This window comes from Mesocricetus auratus, unplaced genomic scaffold (assembly GCF_017639785.1).
Source record: "Mesocricetus auratus isolate SY011 unplaced genomic scaffold, BCM_Maur_2.0 Super-Scaffold_100010, whole genome shotgun sequence".
In the NCBI taxonomy this organism is placed as follows: Eukaryota; Metazoa; Chordata; class Mammalia; order Rodentia; family Cricetidae; genus Mesocricetus; species Mesocricetus auratus.
In genome coordinates, this window is record NW_024429194.1 from 3,399,470 (window position 1) to 3,426,911 (window position 27,442).

The 27,442-nt window shown below is 47.4% G+C and overlaps 1 protein-coding gene, 1 long non-coding RNA gene and 1 other non-coding gene across 8 annotated transcripts; 2 read left to right on the forward strand and 1 right to left on the reverse strand.

Moving 5' to 3' along the window:
• Nucleotides 1-944: 944 nt before the first annotated feature.
• Zbtb14 (zinc finger and BTB domain containing 14) lies at nt 945-9,000 on the reverse strand. Of its 5 annotated transcripts, none has more exons than XM_040752859.1 (3): nt 8,599-9,000; nt 6,199-6,282; nt 945-4,191 (listed from the first exon to the last, which is right to left on the reverse strand). In XM_040752859.1, the coding sequence occupies exons 2-3, from the start codon at nt 6,199-6,201 to the stop codon at nt 2,845-2,847; spliced, it is 1,350 nt and encodes a 449-aa protein (XP_040608793.1). In that variant the 5' UTR covers nt 6,202-6,282; nt 8,599-9,000; the 3' UTR covers nt 945-2,844. The 5 variants fall into 5 exon arrangements, with proteins under 5 accessions (XP_040608793.1, XP_040608797.1, XP_040608794.1 ...); XM_040752863.1 differs by lacking the exon at nt 8,599-9,000 and adding an exon at nt 8,442-8,505; XM_040752860.1 differs by lacking the exon at nt 8,599-9,000 and adding an exon at nt 7,519-7,954.
• Nucleotides 8,530-22,638, forward strand: LOC110343227. 2 transcript variants are annotated; one of them, XR_005879730.1, is made up of 4 exons: nt 8,530-8,686; nt 15,957-16,060; nt 20,092-20,682; nt 21,633-22,638. It is a non-coding gene; the product is annotated as an uncharacterized LOC110343227 (long non-coding RNA). The 2 variants fall into 2 exon arrangements; XR_005879731.1 differs by lacking the exon at nt 20,092-20,682 and having other exon boundaries at nt 8,542-8,686.
• A 3,339-nt stretch (nt 22,639-25,977) lies between these two features.
• Nucleotides 25,978-26,054, forward strand: Trnaa-ggc. The gene has a single exon. It is a non-coding gene; the product is annotated as a tRNA-Ala (tRNA).
• Nucleotides 26,055-27,442: the final 1,388 nt, after the last annotated feature.

The window sequence follows — 27,442 nt, forward strand, 5'->3', positions numbered from 1 at the left end:
ATATTTTTGGTGCAGGCTAGAAAGCTGAGTACCAGGCCCGGTACTGAGGTAGAAATCTACACCCTTACCTCAAAGGGGAAGAAATCCAGGCTCAGGGCAGTTAGAAATGTATCTGAATCTGTGCCCTATCATCCCCCAAGCCCTCCATACAGGGGACTAAATTCCATGCACGATGGGCAAGCACTTTGCTCCTGTGCCATTATCACCTGCTCAGAGTGGTCTTGAATTCACTCTTTAGCTATGTGGGCAGGCTTTGAACTTGTGGTCTCCCCTCAGCCTCCTGAGCAGCTGGGACGACAGGCCTGTGCCACCAGCAGCCAACTCTCTTGGCTGTTTTTACAGTAACAGAAAGCAAACTAACACACTACCCTAAGCTTACAGTTCCTAACAGTCATTATCTAAGCCAGTGCCTAACATAATGGGAGTCTAGCATGAAACCCAACACAATGTCTACAAACACACACTTAGCACAGAAAGAAACGGTATCTATGGAAAGGTATCGATGCCGATGTTTAGGATTGCCCCGTCCACTTTCACTGCAGATTTCAGGGCTAGCACACCCCAGGAGGAAGTCTCGAAGTCCCATGGAGGGTCCCTTGAGAACTCTAGCATGATGTTTACTATGACTAGAGCTAGCTGGATAAGGAGATAAGGAGTGTTACTGTTAGGGCCAAACATATAAAAATATCTGAAAGAAAATAGGAACCCAGCACCCACGGTGGGTGTCGTAATACAAATACATTTTGTGTACAAAATAGTTCAAATGGTAAATACATAGCACAAAGTATTGGTAAGTTCTGCTTTGTTTTTCAATGATTACAGGCTTTCTATAGGGACTAATTTCGTATGTTAAGTCTATACCTCTATAAAACCAAGACTGAGGTAGTAATGGATCTAGATGTGTACAACGATACCATAAAAAAAAAGATGGAGAACAAGACAAGTATATTACTTTCTTTATATACAAAATCAAAGGCCCAAAATATGGTTTTGTTGAAGTAGCTATCAACAGGATATCAGCTGATTTCACGTTTGCTTTGGTCAACACAGCCTGGGAACAGCAGCCGGCCCCCTCCTTACAGCACAGAAACACTGACAGGACTGTCTCCAATACAGAACAAAGAGCTCTCAGGGGAAAATCAATTTTAAACCAAAACATCTTACCAATAAATAAGAGAATTCGAAAGGTAGCATCCCCATCCGACAATCCTGGGCATAACACGTACACCAATTCTGAAAATAAACATTTTCTCACAACAGTAGTAACAGGTGATAATACAGCAAGCCATGTAATAAAATCATTTTAATGTTATTTTTTTTAAAAAATGAAAATCTTAAGAACCAAACATGAACTTTATAAAAGTTGGCACTTTCTACAACTGTACATATCCTAAAACAATCATCTAGTACCCTCTCACAGAGCGTAATTCAAACTCTGCTGGTGCTTCAATACACTCCTAAGGAAATAGTTTTTAAAAAAGCACATTTAGTATGCCAGATCTGAAACAAAGTTCATAATTGTGATTTATGGCTACGAAAAGGCAGTCAGCTTCTACTGAAAACTGCAGCCAGTGATAAAACATACTTGAAAAACAAACGTTTGGTCTGACCATCATCAAGACGGTCTGATGTTTGCTGCCAATGAAAGGTACTTTAATCCAATGTGCAAAAAAAATAAAAACAAAAAATAAAAAAAAGTGCAGCCGTCCTTCTCCTTGAAACACACAGGACCAACACTACTATTTACACATTTGAAAGATCTTAAAATTTATTTCAGCATCTTCTTCATGAGAAAAGGAGTGCCACAGAGAGCCCCGAAGCCTGATCATCCGTCAACTACAAAAAACATCTCAAGAATCACTTCTGCTTCTCTTCTTCATTTTGATCTTAAATACAAAACCAATCTCGTAATCAGTCAGGATCTGAAGACCTAGGGAATCAATCTCTTAGGGTTTCTGTATCTGTGGAAACCTTGTCTTGGAGACTTCCCTCTCACTACTGGTTCACTCCCTCAGGTAGAGTGGCCCACCCTGGACGAAGAGGAACTCAGTTCCAGCACTACCAGCTTTCCAGTGGTCTCACTCACCCAGAGGCACACGTGACCTGCAGCATTTGGGGTGGGTACAGGGGCCATCATCAAAGGATGAAGAAACACTTCAGCCAAGCAACCATTTACTGTCCACAGAAACGGTAAAAACAATGATATATATATAGAGAGAGATGCTTAAAAATCGACCAAAGGAAAAAAACACAGAACACCATTCCGTGTTTCCAAACTTGGTTTTGTACTCATACAGTGTCCTGCGTCAGCATGTGCCAACGTTTTCTGCATCGACGGGAAGTTCTTGTATCCAGTTACTAAGACTGCTGTTCTGACTGGAAGTCACGTACATTTGGGACGACCAGGAAATCGACTTTCTTGTTTCGATTACCCTGTGCAGCACACACGCACACGTACCCGCGGAGTCAAGAATGGAACAGGAGCCGCTCACTTCAAACTGGACAGAGTTTTCAAATGAAAACCACAGAGAAGGGTTAGGGGAGTGTATGGGGAACATGAATACCAGACACCACAAAAAAAATAAAAACACACACACACACACACACACACACACACACACACACACACACACACGCACAACTGTTTGGTCAGAACGTAGGAGTGTACGTAACTGCCTTAGGGAAATTTAAAAATCACCTAACGGGAGTGAGCTCTGCCTTAGGTCCAGCCAGTACAACACTTTTTAAGTTGCCAGAGAAGCAGTCAAAGGATTGCTGACGGGCTGGGATCAACGCGACCCCGGCATCGACCTCCCCAGGCCGAGCGTTCCCGACCCCCGGCCCCTAGCTACAGGCGATGGTCTCCAGCTGCTGCTCGGCCTCAGCAGCCATGGCTGCGGCCTGCAACTGTTCCGTCTCGCTCTGGATGGCACTGGGGGTGACCTGCTTCCTCTCGTTGTGCATATTGTTCTCATGCCTCTTCAGATCCGAGGCCTTGGCAAAGGCCTTGGTGCAGGAGCCGCACACAAAGGGCTTCTCCCCCCTGTGCCTCCTCTCATGGTCCTTGAGGTGAGACTTGTGCTTGAAGGCTTTGTCGCACATGTGACAGGCGAACGGCCTCTCGTTGCTGTGGACACGCTCGTGCTTCTTCAGGTCCGGGGCGCGGATGAACGACTTCCCGCACACCTCGCAGCTGTAGGGCTTGTACCCCGTGTGGATCTTCAGGTGTTCCTTCAGGTGCGCCTGGGTGGTGAAGCCCTTGGTGCACATCTCGCAGACGAAAGGCCGGTCGGCCGTGTGGAGCTTCTCATGCTTCCTCAGCCTGCCCTCGTCGGAAAACGTCTTACCGCACGCCTGGCAGGCGATCTGCTCCCGGTGGTGGCCGTAGAGCAGGTACTCGAACTTCATGTCGCTGGCGGCGGTGGTCCAGCCCGGGGTCTGCTCGTCTTTGACCTCGCCCATCCCGTCGTTAAACGTTAAGGCCTGGGGGGTCTGGGACCCCAGATCTTTGGACTCGGGGGTCTCCATGGACTCCACCTCCTGGCCGTAGCAGTTCACCTTGCGGACCTCCTCGCTCCCCAGTTCCTTCAGGATCGCCTCCTGGACCCTGAGGGTGGTCGTGGGGGACTTGCCGTCCTCCTGGCTCGGGGGGGTGCCCTCCACCGTGTCGTCCGACGGGCTGTCGTCCTGGTCCCCGATCTCTTCCACGTCATCGTCCTGAGCGTCGGCGGCGTCCCCGATGGGGCGGTTTAACTTGAGGCAGTACTTACTCTTTGACTGGCCGTTGCTCTCGTCGGGACTGGAGACGTCCCGCTTCTGAGAACAGAGCTTATCCAGAAAGCGGATCCCCAGGATCTGGCCCGACGACATCATCAGGTTGACGTCCTCCTTTTTCACGGAGATCTTGGCTGTGTACATGTAGTTCAGGACCTCTTCAAATATGTCGGAGCGGAGGAAGTCTATCTCTATGACGGAAGAGCTATCCACCTCCAGCTTCTTGAAAAGCTTCTTGAAGTATGTGCTGCAGGCCGCGAGAACACACCGGTGGGCTCTGAACTTCACATCCTCAACCACGATCGCGATATCACAAAACTCTCCCTCCAGGCGCTGCTCATTCAGCGTTTTCAGGAACAGCGTTTTATGATCATCGTCATTGTATTTTATGGTTTCAGACATACTGATGAAAAACTCCTGCCAAATATAAAAAATGTTTTATTGTGTAGTACTCCCAATACCAAAAAGCAAGCACAAGCAAACAAGAAAACCCAGTCATACTGTCAATATTTATTTAGAACCTAACAATTTAGAAAATTCGATGTTAAAGGCAGCCCAAAGACAGGTAGAAAAGAGTAACCCCAGATAAGGGGTTTCCACATTGCTATTTTTAAAAGTACGTTTCAGTTTACTAAGTTTCCTAGTTATAATAATTATGGCAGCTTTTTAGAACGCACACACCAGGCATTACTCCCCATGCTCACGATGCCTCAATACACTTGGCTACAAATAATCGTACGGAAGAAGGCGTCGTCCTCAGTTAACAAAAGGGGTTAAGAAGGTGCCCAACCTCCTATTGCTACTTGAGATCTAGTAATCAGATCCAGGAAAGGTGATTTAAAAACTCAGGCAGTCAGACTGTCAAGACAGAGGTATGACTGGCAGGAGACACCCTGACCTCGAAGCGTTAAGTTACAGCGTTGAGAGAAGAATCCTCTGGTCCTGGAGCCAGGGACCTCAGTGAGTAGAAGCACTTGCACAAGTGTAAGGGGGCTATACCCCCAACACCAGTGTAAATGCAGGTGGGCACACGGTGGTCACCTCTAGTTTCGAGAAGGCACAAATGAATTCTGGAGGGAAGCCAGCTAGCTGTACTACCTGAACAGTGAACTCCAGGTTGAACCCAGAGATCCCTGTCTCAACGAACAAATAATCCAGGAAGACGCCCACCGGCATGGGCCTCGGATCTCCCACAGGGAATGGCTGGTACACACGCACACGTGCTAACACTCACGCAGACGTGTATACACAGCACGCACGCACACGCGCGCACACACAAGAAAACAAGAATCCACAAGTCCCGTCTGCGACATCTAACTTCAGGTGTGGAGGATTCAGGAAAATAACATCAGGGCTGGGCATTACACTTCCTCGAGAGACGAGACACCATTCGAGGACTAGAGAGGGCATCGTAGTCTCTCCATAGCAGCTTTGGGCCGATCCTGACCCCAGAAGACATCTGGGAAGAGGCTGATGACTGGATTCATGCCCCAGGATGACAATCTTCTAGCCATCCAGTTAAGTCTAACAACAGACGTACAGGTTAAGTATCCTTTTTTTTCTGGAATGCTTGGGACCGGAAGTGTCCAGTTTTAGATTCTTCTAGGCTTTGCAATACATGCATATACATCATGAAGTAAGTTGGGCATGGCAGTCCAAGCCTAAATATAAAACTAGTTGATATTTTATATGTACCTTATACACATAGCAAGAAGATAATTTATGCAGCATTTCAAATGACATTTTATTTATTTCCATCTTTTTTTTTTTTTTTTTTGCTTTTTATGGTTTTCCGAGACAGGTTTTCTGTGTGTAGCCCTGGCTGTCCTCAAACTCACAGAGATCCACCTGCCTTTACCTCCTGAGCGCTGCAATTACAAGTGTGCACCACCACTGCATGGCTCAAATAGGATTTATAACAAACCTTCACAGTACAGGATTTTCATTTGTGGCTTACAAGCCTTGAGAAACTTTCAGATTTTGAATATTTAGAACTTATGGAGGTTCAACCTGCACTCTGTAAGTGTTGGGAGCTTTTTAAAAGCAAAAGCATTTCAAAACCGTCATGAAAGACCTACCACTGTGTTCAAGAATTGATCTAAAAACAATGTGTTTTACATTTTCTACTAAAAAATTGTCTTATTTTCATTCAATAAAGTACAAGTCTGAGGAAAATAGAATTGTAAATGTATATCTAGAGAAGAGAGAGAGAGAAAGAGAGAGAGAGAGAGAGAGAGAGAGAGAGAGAGAGAGAGAGAGAGAGAGAGAGAGAGAATGTGTGTGTGTGTATATACAGTGGGGACCAGGGACTGGATTAAACCAAGTACACTACCCCTTTTTTGATAACCTTAGACCTGAGATACTTTTTTAAAAAATCAAATACCAAATGATACTCTAATCTTTAATACCCTAAGGAATACTTACCATGAACAATTCAGGCTATTTTCTTAATGCCTTAAACTCCAATATCTTCAGATCAGACTAAGTCTGATCAGGGGCAAGCCAGATCTACCAGGGGGGGAAAAAGGATAAAGACTAAGTGAGATTTTTCTCTTCCTCAAATTCTAAACCAAATGTTTCCAAGAACAAAAAAACAAAACAAAAACCACAGACCCCTTTATGGTTCTCCCTCTTTCATACGAACCCATTTTTCTGGGTAGAAACGGGGAGGCCAGCAGTCATCCGGCCCGGCTCTACAGAAGGACTAGCAGTGAGTGTGGCAGGTGACAGGGATCCTGAAGACACCACGGGGTTCCTCACTCCCCCCCATCTCCTGTTGGGTACCCAGTTCCCCACTTTTTTTCCTTTTAGGACTTGTGAACGTCTAGACGTTTGCATGTTCCTCTAAATACGGCAAAGGCTGCAGGATCACACATACATCCAACAGTTAGAAAGGAGGAGTGAACACTAATTACAAACTGTCCGCTAAGACAGCAGTGGAGAAATTCCACTCCCCCCCTCCCTTCCTATGCGAAAGGCTCAAGGAATTTTCTTTGATTCTTAACTCTTCATCTAAAGAGTGCCACATCCTGCGGACCAATACACTAAAGGACAAAAATATCTTCTACACTGACCACCAATCCCACAAATGCAGAAGTTTAGTACAAGCAGGTGGCTGCGCGCTGGAGTCCAGTCCCAGACAAAGACTTGGCCAAGACTCCACCGAAGGACCCGTTAGCAAGTTCCTTCAATAGGAGCCGGCAGGCTTTCTCTCTCATCTGTACTGTGTGATGATTTCTAAGGATGCTCGGTTCTTCACCTCGGCCTTCCTGCAGCCTGGGGCCTTCAGCCGGCCGGAGGGAGGGAGGGAGGGGGCATTCCCTTCGGAACCTTTGGGTGACAAGTCTGCTGTCACTAACTGTGGGGATCAGAAGGGGCATGGCACTTGGAGAAGAGTGGCCCTACAGTAGCCATGGCAACACATCATCGTGCAGCCTCTCTTCTGTTCCTGGTTATAGTGTGAATTCTTTTTTTTTTTTTTTTCAAAGGAGGTCACGGGCCAATCGGCTCGTTTTTTTTTTTTGTTGTTTTGTTTTTTGTCCCCTATAGAGATGTTCCCATTGCTAAATTCAAACCGGAAGATAGCCATTGTCAGGAGGTGCGGGACGGAGACCTTTAGTCCAACATCTACAAAGCTACAGACAGAGCAGCTCCTGGCTAGCAGCTCTCCAGAATGGTTATCGCGGGAGCGCTAAGGCGCCCTGGCCGAGCAAGGGTGCCGGGCTTCCCCAGAAGCAAACTTACATAAGCAGCCACAGCAGCCGCCTCCTTATGCCGGAGCAGCTGCGACAATGGCGGCCGCACCACTTCCCTGTCGCGGCCGCACCACTTGGGAGCGGGGACGGCTGGGCCAGGGCGCAAGACCCGGGGCGCAGTGCGCGCGTGGCGGGGCGCCCACGCTCGCATCCCGCAGCCCCGGAGCCGCCGAGCGCGGCCAGCCCTTAGCATTCCGCCCCCAAACAAAAGCGCCCCGGCGCGCAGGCCACCCTTCCCTTCCACGGCCCGCCACTTTCTCCTCCAGGTGGCAGCGCGGGCGCCAGGCTCTTCCTCTCCGGCCCGCAGCAGCCCCAGCAGCGCGGCGAGCAAGCACGGGAACGGGCAGGCGGGCTGGCGAGCATGCGGCCGGTTCCGCAGCCCCGCGCCGCGCCGCGCCCTGCTACGCCCGCCCGCGAGCCCCGAGCTCGCGCCCCGCGCACTCCGCGGCCTGCGCGTCTTGTCCTCCCGCGCCCTCCCGCGGCCAGGGGCGGGGGGCGGCGCGCGGCCGGCTCCCCGGAGCTCCGCGGGCGCAGGAGGGAGAGCGTGCGCGGGGGGTCCCGTCCGCTCCGGGGGCGTAGGGTGTAGGGTGGTCGGGGGAAGAGGACAGCGGCGAGGGGCGGCGCCCCGCGGGCCGCGCTCCGGCCCGGGCTCGGGCGTCCCCACCCCCCACCACGGTGCACTGCGGCGCGGAGAGCTGGGCGGCCATGAACTCGGCCGCCGGGCGGGCGGGCGGGCGGGCGAGCGAGCGAGCGGAGAGCGAGCGAGGGAGGGAGGGCGAGCGAGCGCGCGCGCGGGCCGCCGCCGCCGCCTGGTCCTCTCTCTCCCCACACCCGCTCGCTGGCCTGCGCGGGTCCCCGGGGCGCCCGGCCCCCCCACGCCCCACCGCGGCCCACGCCCGATCCCGCTCGCACCGCGCTGCGCCGCCGCCACATCCTGCAGCTGGCTGCCGCCCGAGCCCGGCGGGAACGCGCCTCCTCTCCGCCGGCCCCGCCGCGCCCGCCGCCGGCTGCCCCCGCGTCCCCGCGCCCGCCCCGGCCCGGCCCTTTCCAGCACCCAGCCCGCGCTTACCTGCAGCCTGGCACAGCCACAGACGCTCGCCGTGGGCTCCCGCGTTCGGCAGCGCGCAGGGCCGGGACGGGATGGACGCGGGGGCACGGTGGGTGGCAGTGTTTGGGGATTTTTTTTTGATTTTTTTTTTGTAGTTTGGGGAGGGGGTGGGGGGGGGGGAAAGTCGTGCACGTCCCTGGTGGTAGCAGCCCTCCTCCTGCACGAGCACAGACTCTCCAGCCCTGCCGCGAACACCCCCACCACCCCCCTCCCCGTGCATGCGCGGTGCGGGCTGGGGGAAGAAGGCGCGCCGCCGCTTGCGCGCAGGCACGGAACCCGATCGGGGCCTCTTTCGGCGGCGGGCGAGCGGGGAAAGGGTTAAATCTGGGACCTGACGGGTCGACGCTTCCCAGGGGCTCTACGGGGCCGCCCGCGGAGGGCCCCTGGCCTGCGCACGCGCGCGCACGCGCGCGGCTCGGGGCGCGCGGAGCCCGCGCGCGGGAGAAGGGGATGGGCGGGGCCCGGGGCGGGGCTACGGCCGCAGGGGAGGCGAATGCTCGAGCTCAGTCCTCGGGCACCCGCCCCGCCTGGAGCTCCCGACTCCTGGGCTCCCGCCGGCGCCCGGCCTCGGCACTGCAATCGGGAGCGCGGGAGCCTGCGCTCCCGTGCGTGTGCATGCGCGTGGGCCAGTCCTGCCCCTGGGCGCGCACGGTTCGGGCGCCGAGTTCGTCTTGTCTTTGGGGCAGGTGTCACCCGGGCCCTGTCTCTTACTGTGCTCGCTCTGTCTCTCTCTCTGTCTGGCCGGGTTACCTAAGGCGCGATTCCTGGACGCCAGCGCCTTGGTTCCTGTAGCTGCCGCATTGTTTGTGGGGCGCAGGCATTTGCGGAACAAATGAAGTGCCATCTTGGATCTGGAGTGTAAGGGGGCAATGGCAGTCGCCCGGGACAATCTGCACAACCCCAGAGCTCTGCATCGGCCGGGCTAATCGGTGCCCCTGCGTTTACCCAGCTGCTTCCCTCTCTAGCCCTCACGCGCTTGCAGCTCCCATGGGGAGATCTGATCACTTGGTGCTATCAGCTCACTCATGTGCGTTATAGCTCCCTGACTCTGGAACCTTGTGTTTGTTCTCTGCGCTGCGTGGCCTCAGCCTCTTTACCACATGCCCTCGGGCTCAGGACCTGGGAAGTTTCTTTAGCTCCCAGATTTTTCCTGGCCAACCTACAATGCTGGTAGCTGGACTGAGCTACCCTGCTCCTTAGAGTCCCTTCCTCTGCTTTGTCACACTTCTATCAGTCTGTGTCCAATCACACGAGAGTAACATTTGAAGTTAGGGCAGGACCGTGAACTCATGGGAAGATGATGAGAGAATGCCTGTACCCGGCGCATAAGTAACCATCAAGGAATGTCGTGATTGCCTGTTTTCTTTATTTTTTTGTTTTGTTTTGTTTTTCGAGACAGGGTTTCTCTGTATTGTTTTGGAGGCTGGCCTTGAACTCACAGAGATCCACCTGCCTCTGCCTCCCGAGTGCTGGGATTAAAGGCGTGTGCCACCAACGCACCCTGCCTGTTTTCTGTCACACCCTCAGATGCAATGTTAGCGAGTAATGGCTTAACGTCTCCCAAGGTGTTCTGATACACGTCTTTCCTGTGTATGAGTGCTTCGCCTGCGTTGATGTGTGTGCACCACATGTGTGTCTGGTGCCAGTGGAGATCAGAAGAGGGCGTCAGATCCTCTGGAACTGGGGTAGGATGATTGTTAGCCACCGTGTGGGTGCTGGGAACCAAACCTGAGTCTCCTGCAAGAAGAGGAAGTGCCCTTAACAGCTGAGGCATTGTTCCATCTCTCCCTTCCTCCCTCTTTCTCTGCCTCCCTCTCTCTCTCTCTTACACACACACACACACACACACACACACACACACGTCTTATGATGCTCACAATAGCAGTTGCATTAGCGGGTGTGGTGGAAGAGTTGACAGAATAAACCTAGAGTCAGGCATATCTGGCTCAAATACCCGACATCTTAAACTTTTCCAAGCCTCGGTTTTTGTTTTTTAAATGATTTGTTTTTATTTTTTTTTTAAGCGTGGGCATGCTGGAACACATGGTTGCATGCAAATGAGTTCATGTGACATTTGGAAGGCAGGGGCATTGGATCCCCCTGGATCTGGAGCTACAGACCGTTTGTGAGCCGCCTGACATGGGTGCTGGAAACCAAACTGCAGTCCCCTCTGGACGGGGAGCGAGAGTTCTTAACTACTGAGTCATGTCTCCACCGTTTTAAGCCTCACCCCCTCGCTTTCTGAAGCGGAGAGCAGGAAATCGGGGCAGTTGTGAGGGTCTGACCCACACAGTTCCCAGGTAAACTCTTAGTGCAAATGCTAGTCCCCTATTGTTAAGGCCATCCGCGCCATCCGTGGCGTGGGGTTCCCACGGTGGCGGCAGGAAGCGGTCATCACGCTTGACTGTTTGCTTTCTTCTTGTTAGCACAGCTCTAAGTTTACGCATCGGTCCCGTCCGTGCTTTGTTTATAGGGGACTAATAATAGCCCTATGTCATGGAGTTGTGCTGTGAGGCACTAGCGGGATGGCTGAAATTCACAGTGAGGGAGCGTGGCTTAGCTGGTAGCAATGTTCATGGCTACCACTGCCGCTGCTCTTGGACCACACCCGGGAGGGGCTTCACTCCTACTGGACTTATATTGTAGAGATGGTCTGTTTTGTTTTGTTTTGTTTTTCCTGCAATCCATCCCTGTGTTTTTGACCAAGCTGGTGAAATTAAATGAGTTCAGAGGAGGTTCATAAGCATTAGAACCATGAAATGCCTGACATTTTTAGTTTTGTATCAACTGTTCCTTGCACGTGTGTTCATGCTACCTGTGCTCTGGCCCTTGAAGACTCACAAGAACGAAACTAATAAAGGGACCATTTTCGTGGGGAGGGGGAGTAGGGATGGGAAATCCCCGCCTATGCCAGCACCCTCACCACCTAGGGAGACTCAGAAAGCACCGTTCGTTCGATAGCAAGAATCGACCTAGAATTCAGCATTACAGGGCACCTTGTGGAGTTAGTAGGGATCAAGGCCCTCCTGGAATACATTGAAATAACGAGGCCTTTGGTTGGAGGTGTTCTTCTTTTTCTAGTAACAGTGGCTGTCACTCTGGATGGGAGACAGCTGCTGGGGTCACTCAGAGGGAGCTGTTTTTCACAGAGGATGCTCATGGACTCTGAAAGGAAACTTGTTGCCGAGAATTGTGAGACTGGACTGTAGGACATGTAGCGTTGGCATGAGGGATGCCAGGGCGTTGACAGATACAAAGCAGCCTTTTATGGGACAGATGAAAGTTGTCCTCTGAGCGGAGTTGATGCCTCCATCACATCGACTGTGGGGTCCACGGTTGATTTTGACTGTGGGTACAAGCAATAGAGGTTGGGCAGAAGATGTAGCCCAAACGAAAGGCATGCCTTCACACTTCAAGATCCAGGTGAACGGCATCTTGCCTGTCTTCCTACTGCAAAAGTCTGGATTAGAAGTAAATCTACCTACTTCAAATTAAGCAAAAAGAAAAAAGAAAGAAAGGAAAAAAAATCCCTCACAGGTGTGCCTTCTATTTTGGGGTTTTAGCGAATTCCAGATATAGTAAGTTGACAAGCAAGAATAGCCATCACGCTGTTCCTAGTCAGAGGAGTGCCCTTGTCATGGCTCTAGAATCTTCTGGGAAGAGTGAAATCCATGAGCATTTGCGTACAAGTAGGCCCCTGTCTTAGTTAGGATTTCTGTTGCTTTGCAGAGACACCATGGCCACATCAATTCTTGCAAAGGAAAACATTTATTTGGGGTGGCTAGCTTGCAGTTTCAGAGGTTCAATCCACTATCATCATCATCATGGCAGAGGGCGTGCCAGTGGCGTGCTGGCAGACATGGGGCAGGCTGCCTCTTGGTCAGGAGGCAACAGGGAGTGGTCTCAGACACTCGGCCGGCCGCATCTTGAGCATAGGAAACTTCAAAGCCTGACCCCCCACAGTGACACACTTTCTCCAACAAGGCCATACCTGCTCCAGCAGAGGTACACCTCCTAATGGGGCCACTTCCTACGCCTTCATGGGGGCCAGTTACATGCAAGCCCCTGAACACAGTCCTCCTGCACCTCAGCAGCACACCGCAATCACCTGAGGTGGTGGTCTAACCATCTTGGATCCCGGCCCCAGGTGTCCTACCCTCAGTGGGCTCCAGGCATCACAATGGGGTATGGCGTGTGCTACCAGGGCATTTCAGTGCTCTCCTGGCGGACTCAGAGTCACAGACTCAGTTTTTTAAAAAAGACTGCAGCAGGTGTTAAGAGGCCTACAGAGGTGGCTCAGCGGTCGGGAGCACTTGCTCTTCCAGAGGACCCAGGTTTGATCCCCAGCGCCCACACGGCGGTTCACACCCGTCTGTGACTCCAGCGAGGGTACCCGATACCCTCTTCTGCCCTCCTTGGACACTGATCGTGTGTGGTACACACGCATACATGCAGGCAAAAAACAAAACAAAACTCTCATCTACAAAATGAATAAATCGAATACATTTTATTTTTTCATAAAGAAGGTAACAGGAGAAGGCCGGGCGTTGGTGGCACACGCCTTTAATCCCAGCACTCCGGAGGCAGAGACGGGTAGATCTCTGTGAGTTCGAGGCCAAGCCTGGTCTTCAAGAGTGAGTTCCAGGACAGCCTCCAAAACAATACAGAGAAACAAACAAAAAAAGGTAACAGGAGAAGGTGGATTTTAGTGTCAGTTGATTCCTACTACAGAGATAGGATGTCAGCTTCTTCAGACCTGAACACTTAAATCCTGACATGCTCTGTTCTGTGGGACTGATTGAAGTGAAACATAAAATACCCCCATGCAATTGTTCCCCCTAAGATCTTGTCATCATGGCATACCTTCATTGTTCCTTAGCTCAAAGTCTACCTAGAAATGAGCCATTTCTTGCCTTCCATGGCATAAACAACTGTAGATGGAAGCTGACTTAGATAAGGAGAAGATATATTTTCTCCTCAAAATTTAATTTGAGAAGTAGATTTTTCTGCACAGCTAGCTTTCACGTAGGGTCTAAAGTCCAGTTTCCCATTGGGGTGAATGGAACAAGAATGAGTTAAAGCAAGTTAACTTACGAGCTGTTATTAATATTCAACCTGTGCCAGGTGACAGATGACCCTAAAATTCACACAACTATCTGTATAATTAAGGAATAGGTTAATGTAATTTTTTCCACATTCCTTTTATGTTACTGATAATGTTAAGGTTTTACTATCTGCAGTTAAATAAGAAACGGCTTAATGAGACTGTTACAGAATTCATAAAGAGGTATAGGTCATTTCGGAGTCAGTAGTTAAACCATTTAAGTGGAGAAAGAAATGATCAGAGGATGTCATCAGCCTCTCAAGGTACCTTGTCAGGTTAGAAGGAAGCAGCTTTCTTTCTGAATGGGTTTATGGAATACTATATATTACAATCCCCAGAACCCCAATTTCAAATAAAATGTCATTCTACTATATGACAACTGTATAACTAAAATAAATATTTATGGGGGAAATAATCAATGCAAAAAATATTTGTAGAAATAGTAAAGAAGTTGGATATGTTCATGTTAAATTTTCCATCCAAGAGAGACATATTTACTCATGTTTGGCCCCAGAAGTAACCTATATTCTGTGAGGCAGCCTGAGATAATGCTTCACAAAACACAGCATGTCTGTTAGTAAGAGACTGTTTTCGGAGATAGGGTCTCACTTTGCAGGCCAGGCTGGTCACCTCTGCTTCCTATGAGCTGTTTTATTTAGGACTCATTTTTGATCTACAGAAAGGCTACAGACAGACACAGCATAGAATGTTTCCACATTGTGATGGCTGCCCTTGGTTGTCAGCTTGACTCTGGAATTAATTTAAAAAAGGCAAGTGGCTAGGTACAGCTGTGAAGAGTGTTTTTCTTTCTTAAATCATTTGAAGTGAGAAGACCCGCCTTTAATCTGGATGGTTTGTTGTGGGAAGATCTACCTTAAATCTGGACCCCACCTTCTAGTGGCAGCCTAGATAAAGGGCATGGAAGAAGAAAGTGCTTACTCTTTTCTGGCTCGCCCTTGCTCTCACTGGCAAGTCCGTTCCTTCACTGGTATCAGAACCTAAGGATTCTGGCACACACCAAAGACCAGCTGAGACATCCAGCCTCATAGACTCTTGAACTTTCCATTGGTAGACAGCCGTTAGGCTAGCTGGACCACAGCCTTTAAGTTGCTTTAATAAATCCCCTTTAATAACTCCACTTTAATAAATATTTATATATTTATAAATGTGAGAATATATTAAGAATTGGTATTACTAATTTTTTAAAAAAATTTATTATGTATGCATATAGTGTCCTATGGGCGGACGCCATTACAGATGGTTTCAAGCCACTATGTAGTTGCTGGGAATTGAACTTAGGTCCTCTGGAAAAACAGGCAGTGCTCTTAACCTGTGAGCAATCTCTCCAGCCCCCATTACTAATTCTTAAACTTATTTTTTTTAGGTAGGGTCTCAAGTAGCACAGGATGGCTTCAAACTCATTTGTTGGCAAGGATAACCTTGAATTTTTGCTCCTCTTCCTGCCTCTGTCTTCCAAGTGCTGGGATTACAGGAATGTGACCACGTATCACATTTTCAAAAGAAACACATCTGTGATAGGGAGGTTATACAGGTAGGGAAAGCCTGTATAACCAACACATCAACTGCTGTCGATCAACTGTGTTTCCCACAGCCAAGCATCGTGCAAGCATCGTCTCTAGGCCTGCCTTGGTCATGGTTTCTGTTGCTACGATGAAGCGACACAACCGAAATCAAGTTGGGGAGGGAAGGGTTTATGTGGCTCACACTTCCATATGACCGTTCATTTTCTGTTTTTTTCTTTTTTTCTTTTTTGGTTTTTTTTTTTCGAGACAGGGTTTCTCTGTGGCTTTGGAGGCTGTCCTGGAACTCGCTTGGTAGTCCAGGCTGGTCTCGAACTCACAGAGATCCGCCTGCCTCTGTCTCCCAAGTGCTGGGATTAAAGGCGTGCGCCACCAACGCCCGGCGACCATTCATTTTCGAAGGAAGTCAGGACAGACACTCAAACTGGGCAGGAACCTGGAGGCAGGAGTTGATGCAGAAGCCCTGGAGGGGAGCTGCTCACTGCTGTGCTCCTCATGGCTTGCTCAGCCTGCTTTGTTATAGAACACATGACCACCAGCCCAGGGATGGCCCCACCCATGATGGAATGGGCCCTACCCTATCAGTCACCAATTAAGAAAATGCCCTACAGGCTTGCCTACACCCTGATCTCATGGGTACATATTTTAAACTTAGATTTCTTCCTCCCTCTCAGCTGACTTCAGCCTGTGTCAAGCTGCCATAAAACTTCTCCAGCAGAAGAGCTGATTGGAATATTCCCAACCTTGGCTATGTTCACCTTCCAAAGCAAATGCATGGGTAAGTCAAGCCTATTTCTAAAACAAATGGAAGCAAATGAAAATTCCAATATTTAGAATAGGTGAGAGTGAGTTCAGTTACAGATATAGCAAATAGAAGGGTGTTTCAGTGCAAGGAATCTGCGAATCCCTCAGTGAGAAAAGGAAGAAAGGTGTAAGGGGGGGGGGATCATGAGTGGTGAGGAGAAAGGAAAAGACAAACCTTATCACATTTGAACAGTTTTGTAGTTGCCTTCATTTACTTTGAAGCCTACTTTATTTTATGGTATCCATACAACTGAGAATCAATATATTTGGAGTGTAACATTCAAATGTTACACTCTGTAGATCATAGGTCCTGGGAAGGAAGTTACTGGGGAGGTCACTAATTGGTCATGACTTTGGAATATTATGTCTGTGTCTGTAGACTTGTGGTGCTCTCAGCTTTGGTCAGAGAAAGGTCTCTTTACAATGGGCAACAGTTAAAGTCGAGACCCATAACTTGTCAAAGTGCTGGTAATTAGTGACCGTGAATATTCTCCCAAAGCCCCAAACTCTAGCAGAAGAGCTATTGGTAGTTCATGACTGCTGGTGGAGGGAGGGCCTCTTTGAAGTGGGGAGATCTGGTCACTGGTAGGTTTCCCATGCTCCAAAGAGAGGCCTCACACTCATATGCATTTGATAGCACTAACTGGACCCAAGGCATTAATTAAAAATAGTGATGGGGAAGTCCTGTGTATATGCCAATAAAGCACTGGTGGCCAATAGGGAAGCAAGATAGGTGGGACTAGGAGTGGAGGAGGATTCTGGGAAAGAGAGACGCAGGTAGTCACGATGTAGCCTCCAGAGGAATAAGAGGCTCCGGTAAGAGAAATACTTAGATTAACAATTATAGGTTAAATACTTAAGTCACAGCTAGCCAGTAAGAAACCAAGCAAACGGCCTACAGCTTTATAATTAATATAGTGTCCTGTGTGTTATTTGGGGACTGCAACTGTGGCAGAGCCCAGGCAGCTGGCGGGGAAAAACCAAAGCGGCAGGCAAGGAAAAAAATATACAAAATAGGGAGGGATATAAGTTGGGGAGCGGGTCCTAGGGAGAGTTGGAGGGAGGTATTCTATAGGGTGGACATATCAAACACACTGTGTACACGAATTTTGAAGATGGGATTAAAGTATTATTTTAAAAAGGTGTAGCACATTGGGACTGAGTATAAAGTAGTTTCTGTTAAGTCGATAAGTACATAGATAGATGCTAGGCAGGGTCCCAGTGACGCTTCAGAGAAGAAGCAGTGGTCAGGACATATTGTTGTTTTATGAATATGAGCGCATTTATGCGCAGCACATGCATGCAGTGCCCACAGACGCCAGAAGAGGGCAGCAGAGAGTTGTGTGCCACCATGTGTGCGCTGGGAACTGAAGTTGAATAGTATCTACTTGCCAGGCGGTGGTGGTGAACGCCTTTAATCCCAGCACTCGGGAGGCAGAGGCAGGCAGAGGCAGGCAGATCTCTGTGAGTTTGAGGCTGGGCTGGACCGACAGCCTCCAAAACAATGAAACCCTGTCTCATAAAACCAAAAAAAAAAAACATAGTATCTACTTGCCAAAGTTTGTTGCACATTTCTCATGTGAAAAGGACTCCTTCCTACCAGTGTTTGGACTGAAGCAAACTGCCCTGTTTGAGATGTATGACACGATGCTCTCCTGGCCCCAAACAAGACTCTATTCCCCAAGACAAAAAAAAAAAAATTTGAAATGTCCCTCAGCACAAGAACTGAAAACATTCCGTACGTACCTCGCTATGTCTTAGCAATCTGTGGAAGCTGAAACTACTTAAGAGAGTTCAGGAAGAAATAATTCCTGTACTTCAGGTGGGTGGGGAACGGGGGGAAGCTGGTGCCCTCTCTGCAGCGGGATCATTTCTGCAGAGGGAGACCCAACACCACAGCTTCAAAACTTTCCAGGGTAAAATGTCAATGGGAGTTTGCATTTCAAATCTGCATAATATGTGTGCAATTCATATTGTTTGTTTCATTATTTATGACCAAATGTAAGTTTGAGAAGGCGGTTAGACGGGAAGTAGAAACAATTATATCGTGTTCTGCTTGGCTTCTTTATTCGTTTATGCTAGCTCATAAATTCCCTGACCTGGTCCCACTAAGCAGACTTGTCTTTATGTCCATGTAGTTATGGAGAGCTGACCAACCGGAAGCCCCGGCAGATAATCTCCATTCCGGCTTTGGTGACGCCACAGGGCACCTATTGTTGGTTGAGTTGTCCTTGTTTCTTTTCTGCCTTAGCTATTATTTTCTTCCCACATAAATTGCTTGCACGATGTTTCTACGAAGAGCGTGGTTGTTTGCCTGTATGTCTTCTGCTGTCAACTTCAAAAACCTGGTCAGCAACCCTCTTACTCTTGCTTGTCACTAGTAAATCATTGCCTCCTGCGAAACTCCTCATTTTGACTGTGGAGGTGTTAAATGCAACCTAGACCGACAATGATCTGTTTCCTTGATGATTAGAAAAGACATTGATCAAGTCTTTCCAAAAAATCACACCCAAGAGCAGCCAGGCCAAACTCAACTCCAAATTATCTCATGGGTTTTTTTGGGTACCCCGTCTTTCTTACAACTTTAGACCTGGAAGAACAGCGGTATCTTTATCAGTTCGTTGTAGAAACACCCATCATATTTTTGTTTTTGCCATGTAATTAACACACATATATGTGTATTCATTTGTATTCCCAACACGTGAAGAACTATGAGACTTGGGGTTAGTGACACTTCAGAGGTAGGAAATGACGACTCGTGAGCTCAGATCTTGTCCAGCATAACCCCGGCAACGAGAGGTTGTGAAGATTACTGTCTCCTGACTCTTCTGTCCCTTACACTCGGAGACAGACAGTTAGCAGACGGGAGGTACTGTGTTTGTAATGGACCCAGAGGCCTCGTTCCTCGTTGTTAGAACGGACCACCTGAAACACCCCAACTCATGATCCCTGGGAAAAAGGCAAGGTAGGAGAGCCACTCAGCCAGCTACCCCTGGTCCTCTCTACTGCACTTCCCCTCCTCTCTCCCTTACTAGACACATGTCATACTCCGTCTGTCCTCATTTTGTGGGTCCTTCACTGTAGGCCTGCAGTACCTTGGATTCTGTCTGGTCCTTTTGAACAATTTCATTTGATGAGGATTTTTTTTGTCAAATGCTGCTTTTTCTTACAATGAAAACCAGGTGAGCCTCAACATTTTATCAACTCAAGTTTAAAGTCCATTATTTTTTTTTTCTGGCTGCGTGACCTCAGGCATATCGAAAAATCTCTCCCCCAAGTTTAAAAATAGATAAAGTAGAACTCCTGTGAGTTTTTTAGCGGTGGGTTTCTGTCTGTATGGTGTCTGGCATAGCGAGGGCCATCCAGGTCCAAGCTCCATCCTGTTGGTTTGACAAGGTTCCATCCCGTGTACACAGTGAACTATGCACTCATTTTGTATATGCATGGCACTACACCAATGGCCAAGGGGGAAGTAAGGGGAAATGGTCTAAAATGAACTCAATGCCTGTTTTTGTTACTTTTCAATAGTTTTGACGAAACACCTGTGGACGGAGTTTCTGTTCTGCCTAGTCCTGCCACCCTTCAGTCCTCCCCAAAAAACACACTGAAGCTTATATTAATCAGAAACTGTTTGGCCGATAGCTTGGGCTTCTCACTGGCTAGCGCTGTCTCTCTGTCTCTGTCTCTGTCTCTCTCTCGTTTTTTTTTTTTTTTTTCGAGACAGGGTTTCTCTGTATTGTTTTGGAGGCTGTCCTGGAACTCACTCTGTAGACCAGAGCTGCCCTCAAACTCACAGAGATCTGCCCGCCTCTGCCTCCCGAGCGCTGGGATTAAAGGCGTGCGCCACCAATGCCTGGCTGGCTAGCTCTCTCTTAATTAACCCATAACTACTAAGCTATGTATTCCTACATGGCCTCATCTTACCGGAGAATGCCCAGCGTCCTATCCTCCCAGCAACTACATGGCGTCTCTCTGGTGGCTCCTCTCTCTGTCTTCTCTCCCCAGAATTCTCCTCTTCTAGTAGTCCCACCTATACGTCTTGCCTGGTTACTGGCCAAAAAGTGTTTTACTCATTCATCAGCCAATAAGAGAAACATATGTACAGAAGGACACTCCCATCCCCATCCCCCCCCCCCGCCCATTAACTAACACAACAAGAAGGACTTGTAGACGGAAGCAATTCGTTCAAAGCTCACCATCCCAGATGGATAACAGTTCCTCCCCATCGGTGGTGAAATACACCGACAGGAGGGTGTGGAAGGCATGCCAGGCAAAGCAGCTGTCGGGACTTCACATCTTGACCTGCGAATCGGAAGCAAAGAAGAGACCGTACCTGCAAATCGGAAGCAAAGAGGAACAGTACCAGCCCTTTGAAACCTCAGAGCCCCACCCCCCGATGATGCACTTCCTCCAGCAAGGCCACACCTCCTAAACCCACCCACACAGGGCTGACTAACTAGGGCCCAAGTATTCAAATGCTTGAGAATACACAAGACATTTTGAAGCACCACATTGCTCCACATCTGTGTCGGGCAATTTTAAACGAAAGCATATGCAACAGTCTACTGGAGTGAAAAATCTCATCCAGGCAATAAGGTAAATCATATTCTCAGAAAACCGTGAATGTTTTCTTTCAGTCCAGTGCTACAGAACTCATGGGAAGGAATACAAGGGAGTAAATCTGTCTAGTATGTCTGTCATCATTCAGGAACTAGAAACACACTAATTGGGCTCTTATTCCATGACTGGTTTTCTTGCTTAGTTCCCAGCGAGAACAACTGGAAATGACAATGGGTGTTCTTGAGTTTTCACAAGTTCCCTGCTGATGAAGAGTAAGCCAAGACAGTCTTCAAATACATAACTAGGAATGCATAGACTTTCAGTGTCAACCCAACACTAAGGAGTATCAACACTGTTCAACTATGTAATGACGGTGTGCTTGGGTAGGGAAGATGGTCCCTGTGGCTCAGGGTCATCGTGGTTACTTACACCAGCTTTTAAAGGTTGACATCCCGTCTCTGTCTATGGTCTCAGCTCAGAGACATGGATGCTCTTAGGAGGTAGCAAGGGAATGTCCCTCGCAATCTGGACCCTAGTTTTGTTTTTTTTTTGTTTTTGTTTTGGTTTTTTGGTTTTTCGAGACAGGGTTTCTCTGTGGCTTTGGAGGCTGTCCTGGAACTAGCTTTTGTAGACCAGGCTGGCCTCGAACTCACTGAGATCCACCTGCCTCTGCCTCCCAAGTGCTGGGATTAAAGGCGTGCGCCACCAATGCCCTGCTGGTAATGATTGAAGTAGTGGTGAAGGGTCAACTGAGAACCAGTCCCCTGGTATTTTACAGAGGCCATCATGCCCCTGATAGTGACAGTTTCTTTTGTAACAAAGACAGTGGACACCGAAGGAGAAATATCCAAAGTAGGATGAAAGTAATTAAGCACCAGAAAAGACCCTGCAGGGTCTGGAAAAGATTTGACAGGTTCTCCACCATGGGGCACATTAGTAACTCGCTTCATCTCTTTTGTGGCTTTCTTTCCTGTTGTCTAACCCAGGTGCCTCCTAGCCTCAGTAGAAAGCAACAGTGGGAGCCACGTTTTCCAGTGCCAATGGCTGAATTCAAGCCAGACACAAACTGAATGATTAGAACAGTTACTATCTAGTTCTGGGGACTCGAAAGCTGAACTCAAGGCTTTAGAAGAGCTTTTCCCTTGTTCCCGAGTCCCGGATGTTCCAGACAGCCCTTAACCATTCTACACTGTGATGACTGCTCTTCAATGCCAACTTGACTACATCTGAATTCACTAAAAATCCAAGTTGCTGGGCACACCTGTGAGGGATCGTGTGAGGGTTGGAAGACCCTCCCTCTGTCTCACAGCAGCCTTCATAGAGGACAAGTAGGAAAGAAACCCTGGTCTTTGCGTGCTCGCCTTAGTCTTGACTTGCTGGCATTAAAGCCTGCTTCTTCAGGATTCTGACGAGACATCCAGCGCAATGGACTGAACAGGTAACTACTGGAAGATTGGATTTTGCCCTAGGAGACAGCCATTGTTGGATTAGCTGGACCACAGCCTGTAAGCCACTCTTAACAGTTCTCCATTTCTCTAGATAACCCTGCTCAATACACACATCTTAACATATCACCCTCGTGTCTGCTTCCATCTTCCCACGGCCTTTGAGTACACCCATGTTTCCTTCTCTTGCTATATGGGCAAGTCATTAGAACTCAGACCAACCATGTATGGTCTCTTCTGAAGTGTGTATGTTTGCCAACACCTTATAGCCAAGGGAGGTCACATTCTGGGCTCCAGACGGACATGCAATGTGAGATGTCACTATTGACCCATTGTATAGTGTATTGTAATACTGTGGAGGACAAGTATTACCCCCCCAACCCCCCACTCAATAATGTGGTCCCTGAGATAGGCCTAGACAATGCTTTATTGACCTTCTGCTGTCTAACCCCAGTACCCGGCACAGAGAACTATGAACTATCCCTGAAAGGCCAATGATCTGAACACATGGTTCTTTCTTTACCAATTAAATTTCTTCTAAGTTGAATCCTCTGATCTCTTCCAATGTTGACTGTGTTTGTTCTTTGCTTCCTGTTCTTTGGTCTTTATTCCATCAATACTTCACTTTTAATTTTGTCCTAAGCAGTTCTAATAAAGCATACAAAGCCATATGTCAATAGATAAAAAAGATGAATGATGGGTGTCTATGTTTACTGTATAAATTTCTAGGCATACAATAGTGTATCATGAAATATATGTTCTCCCAAGCTTTACTTTAAGTACTGCATAAAGCCACTAACATTTAACACAGATTTTCAAAGTACCTTAAGCTTAAGTACATTGAGCTTAAGTGAAAGCATGAGTATCAGGAAAGACCCCAGTAGCTGGCAGAACCATCTGGCCACTTGTGAAACTATAGCACTTAACAGGATCTTTTAGGGAGAAGGCAGACTAATCTTAGAGAGGCTTGCTTCATCCTCTCAGAGGTTACAGACAGAATGCCCAGATAGTGCTGGGTGTGTGGTCAGACTCTGAACCAACCTGTGTGCAAGTAGCAAGGTCAGAGACTCAGACAAAGCAAGACATCCCAGATGACTGTGGTCCTCCAAGGGACCAGTATCTTCAGCTCTCTTCAGACAACTGCCACTACAACCCGTGTCCCTGCTTCCCAGAGCAGATCTCTCAGCCCTTGGTCACGCAAGAGAACCATCTGGGATGGAGCACAGGTGGGATGAAGGATTCTCCTTGGTCAAGTGAACAACACTTTTGCTTTATACCTACATAGGTCAGAAGACTGGAGGACTTCCTTCCTTCTGTCTTTGAGGGGGAAGTCACAGTCTGAGGATCAATTGGAAGAAGAAATTTAGTAGATAAGAAAAACAAAACCAAGAAACCAGGTGTGGTGGCACAAGCATTAGAAACCCCAGGACTGGGAGGCAGAGGCAGAGACAGGAAGATATCTCTGTGAGTTACAGACCAGAGAGAGAGAGAGAGAGAGAGAGAGAGAGAGAGAGAGAGAGAGAGAGAGAGAGAGAGAGAGAGAGAGAGAGAGAGAGAGAGAGAGAGAGAGAGAAAGAATTGGGAGCTACACAGAACAGGACAAAAAGGAGAAAACATCTTCAGGAGAAGCTGAACAACATGTAACAGTCTCCATAGTTTGTTTATTTGTTTTTGTTTTTTTTTGTATGTGCATGTGCTTTTATTTGGTTATAGTTTGGTGGGCTTTATTTTCTTTTTGGGTGAAATTTTATTATGTTTTCTTGGATTGGGGGGATTTTTTGTATTGGATTTTTAAATTTTTTTGAGAAAGAGCTTAAATTTGGGTGGGTAGGAAGGGAGAGAGGATCTGGAAGGACTTGGGGGAGAATATGTTAAAATATATTTAAAGTTAAAAATTGTTTTAAATAGATGAGCGTTGGTGGCACATGCCTTTAATCCCAGCACTCGGGAGGCAGAGGCAGGTGGATCTCTGTGAGTTCAAGGCCAGCCTGGTCTACAGTGTGAGTTCCAGGACAGCCTCCAAAACAATACAGAGAAACCCTGTCTCAAAAAATTGTTTTAAATAATAAACACACAACAAAGAAAAAAGGAAAAGAAGGGCTGGAGAGATGGCTCAGTGGTTAAGAGCACTAACTGTTCTTCTGGAGGTCCTGAGTTCAATTCCCGGCAACCACATGGTGGCTCACAAACTACCTTGAATTCGATCTGGTGCCCTCCGCTGGCATGCCGGCAGAAGACTGTATACACAGTAAATAAATAAAATACTAAAAAAAAAAAAAAAAGGAAAAGAAAATCATGTGGAAAAGATAGGCTTCATCTCTTTAAGAAAAAAATTCCGAGAAGTAAATACACATACAGTAAGGTACTCTTTGCAAGAAAATTATCCCACCATGCAAATAAGCAAGTGCAAGCAAAAGAAGTATTTTCCTCGGCTCTATGCACGTCTTACTTCCCCCGTGGTGTTAATTTTAGCTCACACATTTTGCTGGTATTTAATTTACCATTTCCTCCTTTATCTCTAGTGTCTTATAAAAACAAATCACAAGGCCACTCAGATTTACTCTTGCTTTCTACTAGGATTTTTTTTTTTTGTCTTTATCCTTCTATATTTAGAGTCATGACCACTTTGGAGTGGACTTTTGTGTGTGGCATACGAGTCTTGATGTTTTTCTATCATTATTTCTTGAAAAGATTTTCCTTTCCCCATCAAACTGCCAGGACATCCTTGTCAGAAATCAAATGGCCATAACATCAAGGCTTATTAATAAAGGCTCAACTCCACCCCATTGATTTGTGTGCTTTGGGCCGTCCATGGCGAACACTGGAGGCCACAAGATGGCAGTGTTTGGCATAGAGGGCCCTCACCACCCAAAGGGGAGGGGAACAGGCCATGTTCTTGGGGAGAGGGAGCTCCAGAGTGCAGAGATCTGGGCTTTTAACTGCTGCAGAGTTTGTCCGTATGGACGGTAGGCGCTGGTTGCAAACTCCAGTTACATAAGCAGTCTCTATATAGCATGTGATAACAGTGGCCGTATTTAATGCAATACATGTGTCACGCCCTGAGATTTGCCACCAGGCAGCTTTGAAGTCATGGTCAGACTGCTGTAAGGAGGAGACCACATGGAAAACACCAGGAGTCAGATTCTGGCCAACTAGTAACGCCAGAATGACACCATCTCCATTACTATGACGACACTATAAGCTCCAAGAGAAGGGAGTTCTCGAACTCGCTCTTTTTCAAGGTCAATTTGGTTCCTTCTTGCCTCTCCTGGTTCCTTCACACGTGGGTTTAAGGATCCGTTTGCCAGCCTTCACAGATGGGCTAGCTGCAGTTTTGTAAGGAAAGCTGTGCTAAGTCTGTGGGGCATTGGTCATGTGATCAGTCTTGAGTTTTTGGAGCCTCCATTTATTTATGTCTCATCTAACTTATTTCAAATACATTTGATAGTTTTCAGGGACCAAGTTTTTCAGTTGTTTATACCTGATATTGTTTATACCTAAATACTTTTATTCATCTTGTTGTCATTGTAGATGTGTTTATCTTGATTTCATTTTGAACTGCTCAGTGACAATGTATCAAAACAGAGTTGATATTTTAAATTGATCTGGTATTCTGTAACCTTACCAAACTCATTTACTAATTAAAAAAAAATAGTGGATTCGCTATCATCCAGGGAAGAAGCTTGTTGTCGTTGCTGCGGCAATGGGAAAGTTTAATTAAAACCAAGAACCCATATGGCCAATGGCTTAAGCTAATTAGCACGCACAAACCTTAAACAAAAACTAATAAAGCAAAGCAGAGATACAGAAAACGAGAGTGCACTGCAGACAAATTATGTTTGACATTTAAGTTACAGTTCTAACATTTAGGAAAGAGCCCTTAAGAGCTGGTCATGTAGCTCAATTGGTAGAGTACTTGCCTGGCATGCACAAGGTCCTGGGTTCAATCCCCAGCACCAGGCAAACTAGATGTCACACCTAACCCTAGTATTTTGGAGGCTGGAAGAGCAGAATTTCAAGGTCATATTTAGCTACATATTGAGTTGGAAATCAGACTCTCCTACACAAGTCCCTTTCTCAAAACAAATAAGTCTATTTGAAAAAGGAGAAATAGAAACATGCAAATATATTGACAATACAAGTCGTTGCCAACAGGTTATTAAGTAACAACAATAAGAAGATACAAAGTTGAGAAGAGGTAGGGAGGTGGGGCAGATCTGGGAGGAGATGGGATGGGTGTGGTCATGGAGAATTATTCTATGTCCTGACCAGCTCAGCTAGGCAGAAACAAACAAACAAAAAACCCAAAAGAGTAAGATTAGAGTGATGTAAGGGTTATCTTCAGATTAGACAAGTACTCATGGGAAAGCAAAATCATGGGGTATACAAATGTATTCATTTACACCTGAGGTAAACAATTAGAAAATGTGACCAGCACCTGCTGCATACATGTATCAAAGTTATTATACCTTACAAATAACACAATTATCATGCACTAATAAAAAATGCAGATGTTTAGGGAAATGGAAATGCTAATCACTCTGGTTTGATGATTATAAATTGTATATGTGTATCTAATTATCATACTGTGGTGATACATTGTTCATGATCTAAAAAAGCTTGCCTGGAGATCAGAATGCAAAGCTAGCCACAGCCACAGAGGAAAGGCAGTGGTGCCGCATACCTTTAATTCCAGGACTCAGGAGACAGAGGCAGACAGATCTCTGTGAGTTCAAGGCCACCCAGGGCTGCGTGAGAGTGAATCAGACTGAAAGAGAAACAGAGCTCATGCCTTTAATCCCAGCTCTAGAGAGGTGTATAACATAGGAAGCAGGAAGCAGGACATTCAGTATTCAGTCTTGGGCAATTAGTCTCCAGTCACGTTAAGGACAGCATGTCCCCAGCCTTGTTAGAGGTAAGATCTCTCCAGTGGCTAGACTGCTTTGCTTTTCTGATCTTCAGCTTAAACCCCAGTATCTGTATTTGGGTTTTTATTATTCATGCCACATCATACTATACCCCATAAATATGCATACTTATTAATATTAAATTAAAATATAATTATTTAACAATATTAATTAATCCCCTTAAAATATGTGCAGGAATATGTTAAACAAAAAATGTGCAAATTCATTGTATCAAAATCTAACAATATAGGGTTGGGGAAAGAGCTTGTTGTGTGAAGTGATTCTGCCCAGAGCATGCAGATGTGAATTTGGATGCCCAGCACAGCTCCATATAAAGGTCAGGCACAGGGGTTCACACCCGTGATCTAGGTGACTGGAGGCACAGGGGTTCACACCCGTGATCTAGGTGACTGGAGGCACAGGGGTTCACACCCATGATCTAGG